General features: G+C 40.6%; 1 protein-coding gene across 1 annotated transcript in view; it reads left to right on the top strand.

Moving 5' to 3' along the window:
- The window catches only part of megf11 (multiple EGF-like-domains 11), a 496,621-nt gene extending 482,997 nt beyond the window's left edge, over positions 1-13,624 (top strand). Inside the window, exons 21-23 of the mRNA XM_065002744.1 lie at positions 1,577-1,584; positions 5,213-5,242; positions 13,430-13,624. Coding sequence (XP_064858816.1) covers positions 1,577-1,584; positions 5,213-5,242; positions 13,430-13,624 — 233 coding nt within the window. The remainder of the gene's footprint in view (positions 1-1,576; positions 1,585-5,212; positions 5,243-13,429) is intronic.
- Positions 13,625-16,826: the final 3,202 nt, after the last annotated feature.

Below are 16,826 nucleotides of genomic sequence, written 5' to 3'. Positions count from 1 at the left end.
TCACCCCATCTCCTTCTCTCCCTTAACTCCCCCTCTCCCCTCTCTCCTTCTCTCTCATCCTCTCTTCTCACTCCTCCTCCTTCTCTCCCGTAACTCCTCCACTCCCCTCTCTCTTTCTCTCTCCTCCTCCTCCTCTCCTCTCCCCTCTCTAACCCTAACCCTACTCTAACCTCAACCACCTAGGTATTGCTCCTTCTCTCTCATCCTCTCCCCTCTCTCCTCATCTCCTCTCTCTCTCTAACCCTAACCTTTCTGCAACTTCACCCAACTGGGTGTCTTCTTCTCTCTCCTCCTCCTCCTCTCTTATCTCCCCTCTCTTCTCTAACCCTAACCTTACTGCAACTTTAGCCACCTGAGTATGTCTCCTCCCCTCTCTCCTCCTCTCCCCTCTCTCCTCCTATCCTCCTCTCTCCTCCTCTTCTCTCTCCTACTGTAGCCTGGCCAGACTAACTATAGTGTCAATCTAAACTGCCCTAAACAGGAACTCCTATACAGTAGCCTTCATTCTCATACTGCTAATGCATCCATTACCCATCCATTAACCATCAAAATGTATTATATCAAGGCTCTGATCATAATATACACAGTAATGCAGTAATGTACACAGTAATGCAGTAATGTACACAGTAATTGTTACTGTAATTTAGTTATTCCAATATGTTTTCATTCATTTAATTGCCTTCATCTATTTTATGAGAATTTGTAAGATTCTTGTTTGCATAAAATAGACGGAGACCAGTCTTTTCAATAATAGGTAACAGAATGTATTCTCGGAGCGCGCTGCCACGTTACCACGAGCAACAGTTTATATACAATAACATGACGTCATTTATTCTCGGAGCGCGCTGCCACGTTACCACGAGCAACAGTTTATATACAATAACATGACGTCATTTATTCTCGGAGCGAGCTGCCACGTTACCACGAGCAACAGTTTATATACAATAACATGACGTCATTTCATTGCTTAAAACTTGTTAGAGAAGCGGTACCGTTGTGGGGATCAAATCAGCGGAAATTTCAAGTGCGCCACGTATAGTTTTTGATAAAACTCAAACTTTCATTAAAATTGACATACAATATACTGAATTAAAGCTACACTCGTTGTGAATCTATTCACCAAGTCAGATTTGTAAAATGCTTTTCGGGGAAAAGCATGAGAAGCTATTATCTGATACCATGCACCCTCAAAATACTGCAACGTTACCTAAAACGACAGATTTTGCGTTAGCCGTCGCAAACGAAAACGCTGAAATAAAATATAAAACATTCATTACCTTTGACGAGCTTCTTTCTTGGCACTCCTAGATGTCCCATAAACATCATTTAGGGTCTTTTTTCGATTAAATCGGTCCATATATAGCCTAGATATCGAGCTCGGAATACTCTGCGAGTAAAGAAAGAAAAATTAGCATTTCATAACGTAACGTTGTTTTTTAAAAATCAAAAAGTCGACGATAAACTTTCACAAAACACTTCAAAATACTTTTCTAATGCAACTTTAGGTATTAGTACACGTTAATAAGCGATAAAATGGATCAGGAAACGATGTTAAATCTTTATCTTGTCCGTGTAGAAAAACATGTCTGACCAAAAATCCAGGCGGAGTCATCAGGGAAGATGTTCCCTTGTTTGGGCTAGACCAAGAATCAATTGCGAATCAAATGACATGACTCTAGACACCCTGTGGAAGCTGTAGCCAATGTAAACTCAGCTCTATTTAATTTGGTTCACTTTTAACAATTGCCTGTAGTCGCGGAAGGATATATTTTTCCATTTTCAGTGAACAGATTTTCATGCAATTTTCGATGAAACGCCCGTTCTGTAAATGCCACAGGCGTGATTTAAACAGTTTTGGAAAAGTCTGAGTGTTTTCTATCCACACATACTAATCATATGCATGTAATATATTCCTGGCATGAATAGCAGGGCGCTGAAATGTTGCGCGATTTTTAACAAAAAGCTGCATAATGAATCTCCTCCTCCAGACCGGGACAAAGGGAACTTTAAAAGTTCATTCTGACCCCCCAGCACATACACAGGACACACAACACAACTGAATTCATTCTGACCCCCCAGCACATACACAGGACACACACCACAACTGAATTAACTTTTGATCCCTCAACATTATCGATCACCACTTAGCTGACAGTTCTAATTAACAGAAAACCTAGGAATGCACTCACTTCCTTATCTAAAACACCCCAGAGCTCAGTTTCGGCGGTTCAACCACAGGTTAACTACCTTATCTGTTTACTTAATCCACAAACCATTCCTTTCTTCCTAGTTGGAATGGTGTTCATTAACTTTAATTACTCCTTGTCCGTGTCACACAATCCCTTCTTATGAACTCATATTGTTAATCAGATATAATAAAACAGAGTATAAGTTTACTTAGTTACAATTCTATTTAAAATGATTTGTTAAGTCATTTAATCATAATTTTCCTAACAGTAATACAGTAATGCAGTAATGCAGAAATGTACACAGTAATACAGTAATGTACACAGTAATACAGTAATGCAGTAATGTACACAGTAATGCGGTAAGGCAGTAATGTACACAGTAATGCAGTAATGTACACAGTAATGTACACAGTAATACAGTAATGTACACAGTAATGTGGTAAGGCAGTAATGTACACAGTAATGCAGTAATGTACACAGTAATACAGTAATGTACACAGTAATGTGGTAAGGCAGTAATGTACACAGTAATACAGTAATGTACACAGTAATGCGGTAAGGCAGTAATGTACACAGTAATGCAGTAATGTACACAGTAATGTACACAGTAATACAGTAATGTACACAGTAATGTGGTAAGGCAGTAATGTACACAGTAATATAGTAATGTACACAGTAATGCGGTAAGGCAGTAATGTACACAGTAATGCAGTAATGTACACAGTAATGTACACAGTAATACAGTAATGTACACAGTAATGCGGTAAGGCAGTAATGTACACAGTAATGCAGTAATGTACACAGTAATGTACACAGTAATGCAGTAATGTACACAGTAATGTACACAGTAATGCAGTAATGTACACAGTAATGTACACAGTAATACAGTAATGTACACAGTAATGTACACAGTAATGTACACAGTAATGCAGTAATGTACACAGTAATGTACACAGTAATGCAGTAATGTACACAGTAATGTACACAGTAATACAGTAATGTACACAGTAATGTACACAGTAATGTACACAGTAATGCAGTAATGTACACAGTAATGTACACAGTAATGCAGTAATGTACACAGTAATGTACACAGTAATACAGTAATGTACACAGTAATGTACACAGTAATACAGTAATGTACACAGTAATGCGGTAAGACAGTAATGTACACAGTAATGCGGTAAGGCAGTAATGTACACAGTAATGCAGTAATGCAGTAATGTACACAGTAATACAGTAATGCAGTAATGTACACAGTAATGCAGTAATACAGTAATACACACAGTAATGTAGCAATGCTGTAATGTACACAGTAATGCAGTAATGTACACAGTCATGCAGTAATACAGTAATGTACACAGTAATGCAGTAATACAGTAATGTACACAGTAATGCAGTAATGTACACAGTAATGCACACAGTAATGCAGTAATACAGTAATGTACACAGTAATGCAGTAATACAGTAATGTACACAGTAATGTAGTAATGTACACAGTAATGCAGTAATGTACACAGTAATGCAGTAATACAGTAATGTACACAGTAATGTAGTAATGTACACAGTAATACAGTAATGTACACAGTAATGCAGTAATGTACACAGTAATGTAGTAATGTACACAGTAATACAGTAATGTACACAGTAATGCAGTAATGTACACAGTAGTGTAGTAATGTACACAGTAATACAGCAATGTACACAGTCTTGCAGTAATGCAGTAATGTACACAGTAATGCAGTAAGGCAGTAATGTATACAGTAATGCAGTAATGTAGTAATGTACACTGTAATACAGCAATGTACACAGTAATGCAGTAATGCAGTAATGTACACAGTAATGCAGTAATGTACACAGTCATGCAGTAATACAGTAATGTACACAGTAATGCAGTAATGTACACAGTAATGAAGTAATGCAATACAGCAGTAATGTACACAGTAATGCAGTAATGTACACAGTCATGCAGTAATACAGTAATGTACACAGTAATGCAGTAATGTACACAGTAATGAAGTAATGCAATACAGCAGTAATGTACACAGTAATGCAGTAATACAGTAATGCAATAATGCAGTAATGCAGTAATGCAGTAATGTACACAGTAATGCAGTAATGCAGTAATGTACACAGTAATACAGTAATGTACACAGTAATGCAGTAATGTACACAGTAATACAGTAATACAGTAATGTAGTAATGCATACAGTAATGCAGTAATACAGTAATGTACACAGTAATGCAGTAATGTAGTAATGTATACAGTAATGCAGTAATACAGTAATGTACACAGTAATGCAGTAATGTAGTAATGTATACAGTAATGCAGTAATACAGTAATGTACACAGTAATGTGGTAATGCAGTAATGTACACAGTAATGCAGTAATGTACACAGTAATGCAGTAATGTACACTCTGGACGGTTCTGACTTAGAATATGTGGACAACTACAAATACCTGGGTGTCTGGTTAGACTGTAAACTCTCCTTCCAAACTCACATTAAATGTCTCCAATCCAAATTTAAATAGAGAATCGGCTTCTTATTTCGCAACAAAGCATTCTTCACTCATGCTGCCAAATATACCCCTTGTAAAACTGACCATCCTACCAATCCTTGACTTCGGCGATGTCATTTACAAAAATAGCCTCCAGCACTCTACTCAGCAAATTGGATGTAATCTATTACAGTACCATCCGTTTTGTCACCAAAGCCCCATATACTACCCACCATTGCGACCTGTACGCTCTCGTTGCCTGGCCCTCGTTACATATTCGTCGCCAAACTCACTGGCTCCAGGTCATCTACAAGTCTCTGCTAGGTAAAGCCACCGCCTTATCTCAGCTCACTGGTCACCATAGCAGCACCCAGTCGTAGCACACGCTCCAGCAGGTATATGTCTCTGGTCATCCCCAAAGCCAATTCCTCCTTTTCCTTCCAGTTCTCTGCTGCCAATGACTGGAAAGAACTACAAAAATCTCTGAAACTGGAAACACTTATCTCCCTCACTAGCTTTAAGCACCAGCTGTCAGAGCAGCTGGCAGATCACTGTACCTGTACATAGCCCATCTGTAAATAGCCCATCCAACTACCTCATCCCAATACTGTTATTTATTTAGCTCCTTTGCACCCCACACAGGCAGTGGCTCGGCTGGTTGTTGTCCTTGATTATCTTTTTGGCCTTCCTGTGACATCGGGTGTAGGTGTCATGGACTTACTGTGTACATTTTTTATTTCCCTTTTATTTAATCTACTTGCACATTCATTTTCTGCACATCTACCATTCCAGTGTTTAATTGCTAAATTGTAATTACTTTGCCACCATGGCCTATTTATTGCCCTATCTCCCTTTTCCCACTTCATTTAAACACACCGTATATAGACTTTTTCTATTGTATAATTGACTGTATGTTTGTTTTACTCCATGTGTAACTCTCTGTTGTTTGTGTCACACTGCTTTGCTTTATCTTGGCCAGTTGTAAATGAGAACTTGTTCTCAACTAGCCTACCTGGTTAAATAAAGGTGAAATAAAAATAATAAAAAAAATGTACACAGTAAGTCCATGACACCTACAGCACCCGATGTCCCAGGAAGCCCAAAAAGATAAATCAAGGACAACAACCAATCAAAAACTGCCTGTTGCAATCATCCAGAAGGCGAGGTCAGTACAGGTGCATCAAAGCAGGGACGAGAGACTGAAAAACAGCTTCTATCTCAAGGCCATCAGACTGCAAAAGAGCCATCACTAACTCAGAGAGGCTGCTGCTGTCACGGTCGTCGTTTTGAGGAGACCAAAGCACAGCATGATTTAATGAGAGATGGAAAAAACACAAATTACCAGCCAGCCAGCCAGCCAACCAGCCAGCCAGCCAGCCAGCCAGCCAGCCAGCCAGCCAACCAACCAACCAGCCAACCAACCAACCAACCAACCAACCAACCAACCAACCAACCAACCAACCAACCAACCAACCAACCAACCAACCAACCAACCAACCAACCAACCAACCAACCAACCAACCAACCAACACTGCTATCGACCCACTGTGCTAACATAACATAGACAATAACCCGCGAACCCAAACTGGAAAATGGCAACCTAAATAGGAACCCCAATCAGAGACAACGATAAACAACTGCCTCTGATTGGGATCCAATCCAGGACACCATAGATCTACAATATGCCTAGACTAGACACACACCTAGACAAACAAAAACACTAGATGAGACAAAAACACACATACCACCCTCGTCACACCCCTGACCTAACCAAAATATATAAAGAAAACAAAGAATACTCAGGTCAGGGCGTGACATGTGACCACATAGAGACCCAATCACTGGCCACTTTACTAAATGGATCACTAGTCACTTTAAATAATCCCACTTTACTAAATGGATCACTAGTCACTTTACTAAATGGATCACTAGTCACTTTACTAAATGGATCACTAGTCACTTTAAATAATGGATCACTAGTCACTTTAAATAATGGATCACTAGTCACTTTAAATAATGGATCACTAGTCACTTTAAATAATGGATCACTAGTCACTTTACTAAATGGATCACTAGTCACTTTACTAAATGGATCACTAGTCACTTTACTAAATGGATCACTAGTCACTTTAAATAATGGATCACTAGTCACTTTAAATAATGGATCACTAGTCACTTTAAATAATGGATCACTAGTCACTTTACTAAATGGATCACTAGTCACTTTAAATAATGGATCACTAGTCACTTTAAATAATGGATCACTAGTCACTTTACTAAATGGATCACTAGTCACTTTACTAAATGGATCACTAGTCACTTTAAATAATGGATCACTAGTCACTTTAAATAATGGATCACTAGTCACTTTACTAAATGGATCACTAGTCACTTTAATAAATGGATCACTAGTCACTTTACTAAATGGATCACTAGTCACTTTAAATAATGGATCACTAGTCACTTTAAATAATGGATCACTAGTCACTTTAAATAATGGATCACTAGTCACTTTACTAAATGGATCACTAGTCACTTTAAATAATCCCACTTTACTAAATGGATCACTAGTCACTTTACTAAATGGATCACTAGTCACTTTAAATAATGGATCACTAGTCACTTTAAATAATGGATCACTAGTCACTTTAAATAATGGATCACTAGTCACTTTACTAAATGGATCACTAGTCACTTTAAATAATCCCACTATAATAATGGATCACTAGTCACTTTACTAAATGGATCACTGGTCACTTTAAATAATGGATCACTGGTCACTTCAATAAATGGATCACTAGCCACTTTAAATAATCCCACTTTAATAAATGGATCACTAGTCACTTTAAATAATGGATCACTAGTCACTTTAAATAATGGATCACTAGTCACTTTAAATAATCCCACTTTACTAAATGGATCACTAGTCACTTTAAATAATGGATCACTAGTCACTTTAAATAATCCCACTTTACTAAATGGATCACTAGTCACTTTAAATAATGGATCACTAGTCACTTTACTAAATGGATCACTGGTCACTATAATAATGGATCACTAGTCACTATAATAATGGATCACTAGTCACTTTACTAAATGGATCACTGGTCACTTTAAATAATGGATCACTAGTCACTATAATAATGGATCACTAGTCACTTTACTAAATGGATCACTAGTCACTTTAATAAATGGATCACTAGTCACTTTAATAAATGGATCACTAGTCACTTTAATAAATGGATCACTAGTCACTTTAATAAATGGATCACTAGTCACTTTAAATAATGGATCACTAGTCACTTTACTAAATGGATCACTAGTCACTTTAAATAATCATTTACATTACATTTAAGTCATTTAGCAGACGCTCTTATCCAGAGCGACTTACAAATTGGTGCTTTCACCTTATGACATCCAGTGGAACAGCCACTTTACAATAGTGCATCTAGGTCTTTTAAGGGGGGAGGGGGAGAAGGATTACTTTATCCTATCCTAGGTATTCCCTTAAAGAGGTGGGGTTTCAGGTGTCTCCGGAAGGTGGTGATTGACTCCGCTGTCCTGGCGTCGTGAGGGAGTTTGTTCCACCATTGGGGGGCCAGCGCATAACAGTTTTGACTGGGCTGAGCGGGAACTGTACTTCCTCAGTGGTAGGGAGGCGAGCAGGCCAGAGGTGGATGAACGCAGTGCCCTTGTTTGGGTGTAGGGCCTGATCAGAGCCTGGAGGTAGTGAGGTGCCGTTCCCCTCACAGCTCCGTAGGCAAGCACCATGGTCTTGTAGCGGATGCGAGCTTCAACTGGAAGCCAGTGGAGAGAGCGGAGGAGCGGGGTGACGTGAGAGAACTTGGGAAGGTTGAACACCAGACGGGGCTGCGGCGTTTCTGGATGAGTTGTAGGGGTTTAATGGCACAGGCAGGGAGCCCAGCCAACAGCGAGTTGCAGTAATCCAGACGGGAGATGACAAGTGCCTGGATTAGGACCTGCGCCACTGTGTGAGGCAGGGTCACTCTGCGGATGTTGTAGAGCATGAACCTACAGGAACGGGCCACCGCCTTGATGTTAGTTGAGAACGACAGGGTGTTGTCAGGATCACGCCAGGTTCTTAGCGCTCTGGGAGGAGGACACAATGGAGTTGTCAACCGAGATGGCGAGATCATGGAACGGGCAGTCCTTCCCGGGAGGAAGAGCAGCTCCGTCTTGCCGAGGTTCAATTTGAGGTGGTGATCCGTCATCCACACTGATATGTCTGCCAGACATGCAGAGATGCGATTCGCCACCTGGTCATCAGAAGGGGGAAAGGAGAAGATGAATTGTGTGTCGTCTGCATAGCAATGATAGGAGAGACCATGTGAGGTTATGACAGAGCCAAGTGACTTGGTGTATAGCGAGAATAGGAGAGGGCCTAGAACAGAGCCCTGGGGGACACCAGTGGTGAGAGCACGTGGTGTGAGACGGATTCTCCACGCCACCTGGTAGGAGTGACCTGTCAGGTAGGACGCAATCCAAGCGTGGGCCGCGCCGGAGATGCCCAACTCGGAGAGGGTGGAGAGGAGGATCTGATGGTTCACAGTATCGAAGGCAGCCAATAGGTCTAGAAGGATGAGAGCAGAGGAGAGAGAGTTAGCTTTAGCAGTGCGGAGCGCCTCCGTGATACAGAGAAGAGCAGTCTCAGTTGAATGACTAGTCTTGAAACCTGACTTATTTGGATCAAGAAGGTCATTCTGAGAGAGATAGCGGGAGAGCTGGCCAAGGACGGCACGTTCAAGAGTTTTGGAGAGAAAAGAAAGAAGGGATACTGGTCTGTAGTTGTTGACATCGGAGGGATCGAGTGTAGGTTTTTTCAGAAGGGGTGCAACTCTCGCTCTCTTGAAGACGGAAGGGACGTAGCCAGCGGTCAGGGATGAGTTGATGAGCGAGGTGAGGTAAGGGAGAAGGTCACTTTAAATAATGCCACTTTAACAATGTTTACATATCCTACGTTACTCATATCACATGTATATACTGTATTTATACCATCTACTGCACCTTGCCTGTGCCGCTCGGCCATCGCTCATACATCATATTTATATGTACATATTCTCATTCACCCCTTTAGATTTGTGTGTATTAGGTAGTTGTTGGGGAATTGTTAGATATTACTTGTTGGATATTACTGCACTGTCGGAAATAGAAGCACAAGCATTTCGCTACACTCGGATTAACATCTGCTAACCATGTGACCAATAACATCTGATAACCATGTGACCAATAACATCTGATAACCATGTGACCAATAACATCTGCTAACCATGTGACCAATAACATCTGCTAACCATGTGTATGTGACCATTAACATCTGCTAACCATGTGTATGTGACCAATAACATCTGCTAACCATGTGACCAATAACATCTGATAACCATGTGACCATTAACATCTGCTAACCATGTGACCATTAACATCTGATAACCATGTGACCATTAACATCTGCTAACCATGTGACCAATAACATCTGCTAACCATGTGACCAATAACATCTGATAACCATGTGTATGTGACCAATAACATCTGATAACCATGTGACCATTAACATCTGCTAACCATGTGACCAATAACATCTGCTAACCATGTGACCAATAACATCTGATAACCATGTGTATGTGACCAATAACATCTGCTAACCATGTGACCATTAACATCTGCTAACCATGTGACCAATAACATCTGCTAACCATGTGACCAATAACATCTGATAACCATGTGTATGTGACCAATAACATCTGCTAACCATGTGACCAATAACATCTGCTAACCATGTGACCAATAACATCTGATAACCATGTGACCAATAACATCTGCTAACCATGTGACCAATAACATCTGCTAACCATGTGACCAATAACATCTGCTAACCATGTGACCAATAACATCTGCTAACCATGTGTATGTGACCAATAACATCTGATAACCATGTGTATGTGACCAATAACATCTGCTAACCATGTGTATGTGACCAATAACATCTGATAACCATGTGTATGTGACTAATAACATCTGCTAACCATGTGACCATTAACATCTGATAACCATGTGTATGTGACCAATAACATCTGCTAACCATGTGTATGTGACCATTAACATCTGCTAACCCTGTGACCAATAACATCTGCTAACCATGTGTATGTGACCAATAACATCTGCTAACCATGTGTATGTGACCAATAACATCTGCTAACCATGTGTATGTGACCAATAACATCTGATAACCATGTGTATGTGACCAATAACATCTGCTAACCATGTGACCAATAACATCTGATAACCATGTGACCAATAACATCTGCTAACCATGTGACCAATAACATCTGATAACCATGTGACCATTAACATCTGCTAACCATGTGTATGTGACCATTAACATCTGATAACCATGTGTATGTGACCAATAACATCTGCTAACCATGTGTATGTGACCAATAACATCTGCTAACCATGTGTATGTGACCAATAACATCTGCTAACCATGTGACCAATAACATCTGCTAACCATGTGTATGTGACCAATAAAATTTGATTTGATTTGTTGCAGTAATGTAATGTAGTAATGTACACAGTAATGTAGTAATGTACACAGTAATACAGTAATGTACACAGTAGTGTAGTAATGTACACAGTAGTGTAGTAATGTACACAGTAGTGTAGTAATGTACACAGTCATGTAGTAATGTACACAGTAATACAGTAATGTACACAGTAGTGTAGTAATGTACACAGTAGTGTAGTAATGTACACAGTAATACAGTAATGTACACAGTAGTGTAGTAATGTACACAGTCATGTAGTAATGTACACAGTAGTGTAGTAATGTACACAGTAGTGTAGTAATGTACACAGTAATACAGTAATGTACACAGTCGTGTAGTAATGTACACAGTAGTGTAGTAATGTACACAGTCATGTAGTAATGTACACAGTAGTGTAGTAATGTACACAGTAGTGTAGTAATGTACACAGTAATACAGTAATGTACACAGTAGTGTAGTAATGTACACAGTAATACAGTAATGTACACAGTAGTGTAGTAATGTACACAGTCATGTAGTAATGTACACAGTAGTGTAGTAATGTACACAGTAGTGTAGTAATGTACACAGTCATGTAGTAATGTACACAGTAATACAGTAATGTACACAGTCGTGTAGTAATGTACACAGTAGTGTAGTAATGTACACAGTCATGTAGTAATGTACACAGTAGTGTAGTAATGTACACAGTAATACAGTAATGTACACAGTAGTGTAGTAATGTACACAGTAATATACACAGTCGTGTAGTAATGTACACAGTAGTGTAGTAATGTACACAGTAATACAGAAATGTACACAGTAGTGTAGTAATGTACACAGTAATACAGTAATATACACAGTCGTGTAGTAATGTACACAGTCGTGTAGTAATGTACACAGTAATGTGTTAAGGAGATCTCAGTCAGGGATATAGGAGCTCTCAGTCAGGGATATAGGAGCTCTCAGTCAGGAGTATAGGAGCTCTCAGTCAGGGATATAGGAGCTCTCAGTCAGGAGTATAGGAGCTCTCAGTCACTCATAAGGCTCAGGCAGGACCAGATTCAGAGCTGAGTTTAGCAAACGTGACTTGTGTGGATCATTCATGGATGTCTATAGGAGTTCTAAACAATGGGTGAGGGGCCTTTGAGTTACCTAGAGAATAAATCAATGGAACCATGAGGGGCCTCATCTAGGGATCAGATTGGAACCATGAGGGGGCCTCATCTAGAGAATGGAATGGTGAGGGGGGCCTCATCTAGAGAGATTGGAACCATGAGGGGGTTTAGAGACATGGAATGGTGAGGGGGCCTCATTCTGAGATGTCTGGAACCATGAGGGGGCCTTATCTAGAAGAATGGAACCATGAGGGGGCCTCATCTAGACAGATTGGAACCATGAGGGGGCCTCATCTAGAGAATGGAATGGTGAGGGGGGCCTCATCTAGAGAGATTGGAACCATGAGGGGGCCTCATCTAGAGAATGGAATGGTGAGGGGGGCCTCACCTAGAGAGATTGGAACCATGAGGGGGCCTCATCTAGAGAGATTGGAACCATGAGGGGGCCTCACCTAGAGAGATTGGAACCATGAGGGGGCCTCATCTAGAGAATGGAATGGTGAGGGGGGCCTCATCTAGAGAGATTGGAACCATGAGGGGGCCTCATCTAGAGAGATTGGAACCATGAGGGGGCCTCACCTAGAGAGATTGGAACCATGAGGGGGCCTCACCTAGAGAGATTGGAACAATGAGGGGGCCTCATCTAGAGAGATTGGAACCATGAGGGGGCCTCACCTAGAGAGATTGGAACCATGAGGGGGCCTCATCTAGAGAGATTGGAACCATGAGGGGGCCTCATCTAGAGAGATTGGAACCATGAGGGGGCCTCATCTAGAGAGATTGGAACCATGAGGGGCCTCATCTAGATTGGAACCATGAGGGGCCTCACCTAGAGATTGGAACCATGAGGGGGCCTCATCTAGAGATTGGAACCATGAGGGGGCCTCACCTAGAGAGATTGGAACCATGAGGGGGCCTCACCTAGAGAGATTGGAACCATGAGGGGGCCTCATCTAGAGAGATTGGAACCATGAGGGGGCCTCACCTAGAGAAGGAGAGTCCCACCTTCCCCATTGCCTCACTTATCCTCTTCTATTTGTTTTTATGAATCCTCTCTCTCTCTCTCTCTCTCTCTCAGAGCCAACTGTTAGTGTTCTACAGGGACTTAATGGAATGGCCACCGGTTTCTCCCAGAATCCCTATGACCTTCCCCGGAGCAGCCACCTACCCAGCAGCCTCAACCTCATCCCCCGCCACCACGACATCCTGCCCATGAGCCACAGCCCCACAGACACCCCGCCCCATCCTCCAGAGAGCCCCAGCTCCCTGCTCTAGAGGAAGGGACATACCCTGGTCCCTCCATCCAGCCCCTGACATTGTTTCTGACAACGTTTGGCTAACATCCAAAATAACATCCAGCCCTCTCCCCGTTTCCATGCATGATGACAATGTAGTAGTGAGGATGCTGCTATCAGCGACAGAGGGCAGGGGTTGGAGCTAGTTTACACCATGAGGACTGAGGAGGACAGAGAGGCATCGACTCCCCCTTTAAACCCTAATGAGGAGAAAGAGAAAGAGAGAGAGAGCCCCCTCCTCTTCACCGTTACAGAGACTCACACACCAGCGACCATCATCATCTGCTGTTTCCTCCAAGACTGTCAATGGGAAGACTCCAACTTTTTTTGGACCTCTGGAATGGATCATACTATTGATTTTAAAGTGTACTAAGGTGACATCATGTTCCTAATATTCCCAGTATAGACATGTGGTCAGACAAATGGTATCCACAGAAGTTAGATCAAAGTATCCACCAATGTGTCAGTCCTGACCTGAGCGCTCTTTCTCTCTCTCTCTCTCTTTCTGTCTCTCTCTCTCTCTCTCTCTCTCTCTCTCTCTTTCTGTGGTGTGACTGAGAGACATGATGACTTCTACAGTCATTCAGACCAGACCTGAGCGCTCTTTCTCTCTCTCTCTCTCTCTGTGGTGTGACTGGTGTGACTGATCATTCAGACCAGACCTGAGCGCTCTTTCTCTCTCTGTGGTGTGACTGAGAGACATGATGACTTCTACAGTCATTCAGACCAGACCTGAGCGCTCTTTCTCTCTCTCTCTCTCTCTCTGTGTGGTGTGACTGAGAGACATGATGACTCCTGCAGTCATTCAGTCACCCAGGAACTCACCCCGTACTTCTGGGTAGACAGAGAGATTCCCAAGGGAACTAGAGATGACTAAGTACCACCTGTACACGTATCCCATCCAATAGGATCCCAAGCCCCAAACTGAAAAACGCATGGTTAAATAGTAAGATAATATAGTCATGGTTTCCTGATCAGTGATGTAAAACTACGATCAATATAAATGATTGACCAGACTACAGTTGTTTTACTATGTGAAAAACATTTATTCTTTCTTCATTTCTTCTTCTTCTTCTTCTTTCTTCATTTCTTCTTCTTCTTCTTCTTTCTTCATTTCTTCTTCTTCTTCTTCTTTCTTCATTTCTTCTTCTTCTTCTTCTTCTTTCTTCATTTCTTCTTCTTCTTCTTCTTTCTTCATTTCTTCTTCTTCTTCTTCTTTCTTCATTTCTTCTTCTTCTTCTTCTTTCTTCATTTCTTCTTCTTCTTCTTCTTTCTTCATTTCTTCTTCTTCTTCTTCTTTCTTCATTTCTTCTTCTTCTTCTTCTTTCTTCATTTCTTCTTCTTCTTCTTCTTCTTCTTTCTTCTTCTTCTTCTTCTTTCTTCATTTCTTCTTCTTCTTCTTCTTTCTTCATTTCTTCTTCTTCTTCTTCTTTCTTCATTTCTTCTTCTTCTTCTTTCTTCATTTCTTCTTCTTCTTCTTTCAACAATCGCTTGTCCGTTTACATTTGGTGACGACTGATTATGGTGATATTTTTTTGTATTTATTATAATGTAATGACTTATTTATTTATTGTTTTACACTAAGTAACGAACAAAACAACAACAACAAAAAGTGATCAAATGAAGAAAAAAAAAAACAATGTAAATAATAACAGGATTTATCAGGTGCGATCTGTGTCACGTGTGCAACGTTATGAGATTGTACTAGCCTGATATTTACCAGTCTGTTTTGTGCGAACATTCTACTCCTTGTCATGTCAAACATGACACAGAGTAAAAGGGAGTGGAATGTTAGCACAAAACAGGTTATGGATTTCAGGCTATAACTGTGCTCTTGTCAGGAGTTGCAGTTCCCGGATGAAAGGTAATTCCTGAATGTGAAACTGAAACCGGGCTAAATGCTTTACTGTATTCTTCACTAAGGAACCAAACAGAACCAAACTAAAACAAAAAGGGGAGGGACCTACCTAAATTTGTCCAATAGAAACTCCTGAATGAGTTCCAATGAAACAAGAAGTATCATGGTTTTCAGGCTTCCTCTCTGCCTTTTTCCCCTGAAAAAATCGGATGCTTACGTTTGTTTCTGCTTGGTAACCCCATTGAAGGTGGTAAAGCGTTTTCCATTTCGGGAAAACGTTTTGAAACAACTGTTTGCAACTGTTTGCTACAGTGTGCGCTAATGATTACACCCCTTGGTGAGAACTTGAAGTGAAGTGAAACAGCAATGAACTGTATGAACATGAGCCAGACTAAACAAACCTTAAACAATATGATGACCGCATTGGGAATAATGTGTAAATGAAAAAAATATATATATTTAGAATTTTGTTTTGTGGTGATAATACTTTACTTTTATCTAATTTGATAGAACCTTATAGATCTTTAGTTTTTCAAAAGTTATCTGATCGGATTTCGGGCAATCGAATATAATTAAATGCATAGAAATAGAATGAATAGAACAGCCGTATCATTGACTTGAATGGGGACGCACCTCTCTATTCGTTATATTTCTATGCATTTAACCCTATCCGATCAGATCACTTTTTGAAAAACTGTGGCCTGCTTGTCCACTGTACAGTACCAGCTAAAATGGTAGACCAGAGATCACGTACATGGATCAGCTAGGGAACGACATCCACATTCATTTTTAATAAAGACAATATTTTGCCCAAATGTCATAGGATTATATAAAGTGATCATCGTTGTGGTATATGATGTATGTTAGATATCCATCAGAAAGGGGAGCAGAATTTAACATCATTTATCAGGATGAAATGTTAAGAAAAACTGGGCCCTGATGATCATTCCCTTTGTAGTGTTTAACCAGGGCCCATAGGGTTACATAGTAGTGCACTAAATAGGACATAGGGAGCTATTTAGGACTCAAACAGACAGAATTTTAATAATAGGACAGTATGTCATTATCTCCAGCTAGTATGTTGATCAGTAATAGAACAGTATGTCATTATCTCCAGCCAGTGTTGGTCAGTAATAGGACAGTATGTAATTATCTCCAGCTAGTATGTTGATCAGTAATAGAACAGTATGTCATTATCTCCAGCCAGTGTTGGTCAGTAATAGGATATTGTGGCATTATCTCCAGCTAGTATGTTGATCAGTAATAGGACAGTATGTCATTATCTCCAGCCAGTGTTGGTCAGTAATAGGACAGTATGCCATTA

This window comes from Oncorhynchus nerka, linkage group LG17 (genome assembly GCF_034236695.1).
Source record: "Oncorhynchus nerka isolate Pitt River linkage group LG17, Oner_Uvic_2.0, whole genome shotgun sequence".
In the NCBI taxonomy this organism is placed as follows: domain Eukaryota; kingdom Metazoa; phylum Chordata; class Actinopteri; order Salmoniformes; family Salmonidae; genus Oncorhynchus; species Oncorhynchus nerka.
This window is presented reverse-complemented; position numbering and strand designations above follow the sequence as displayed.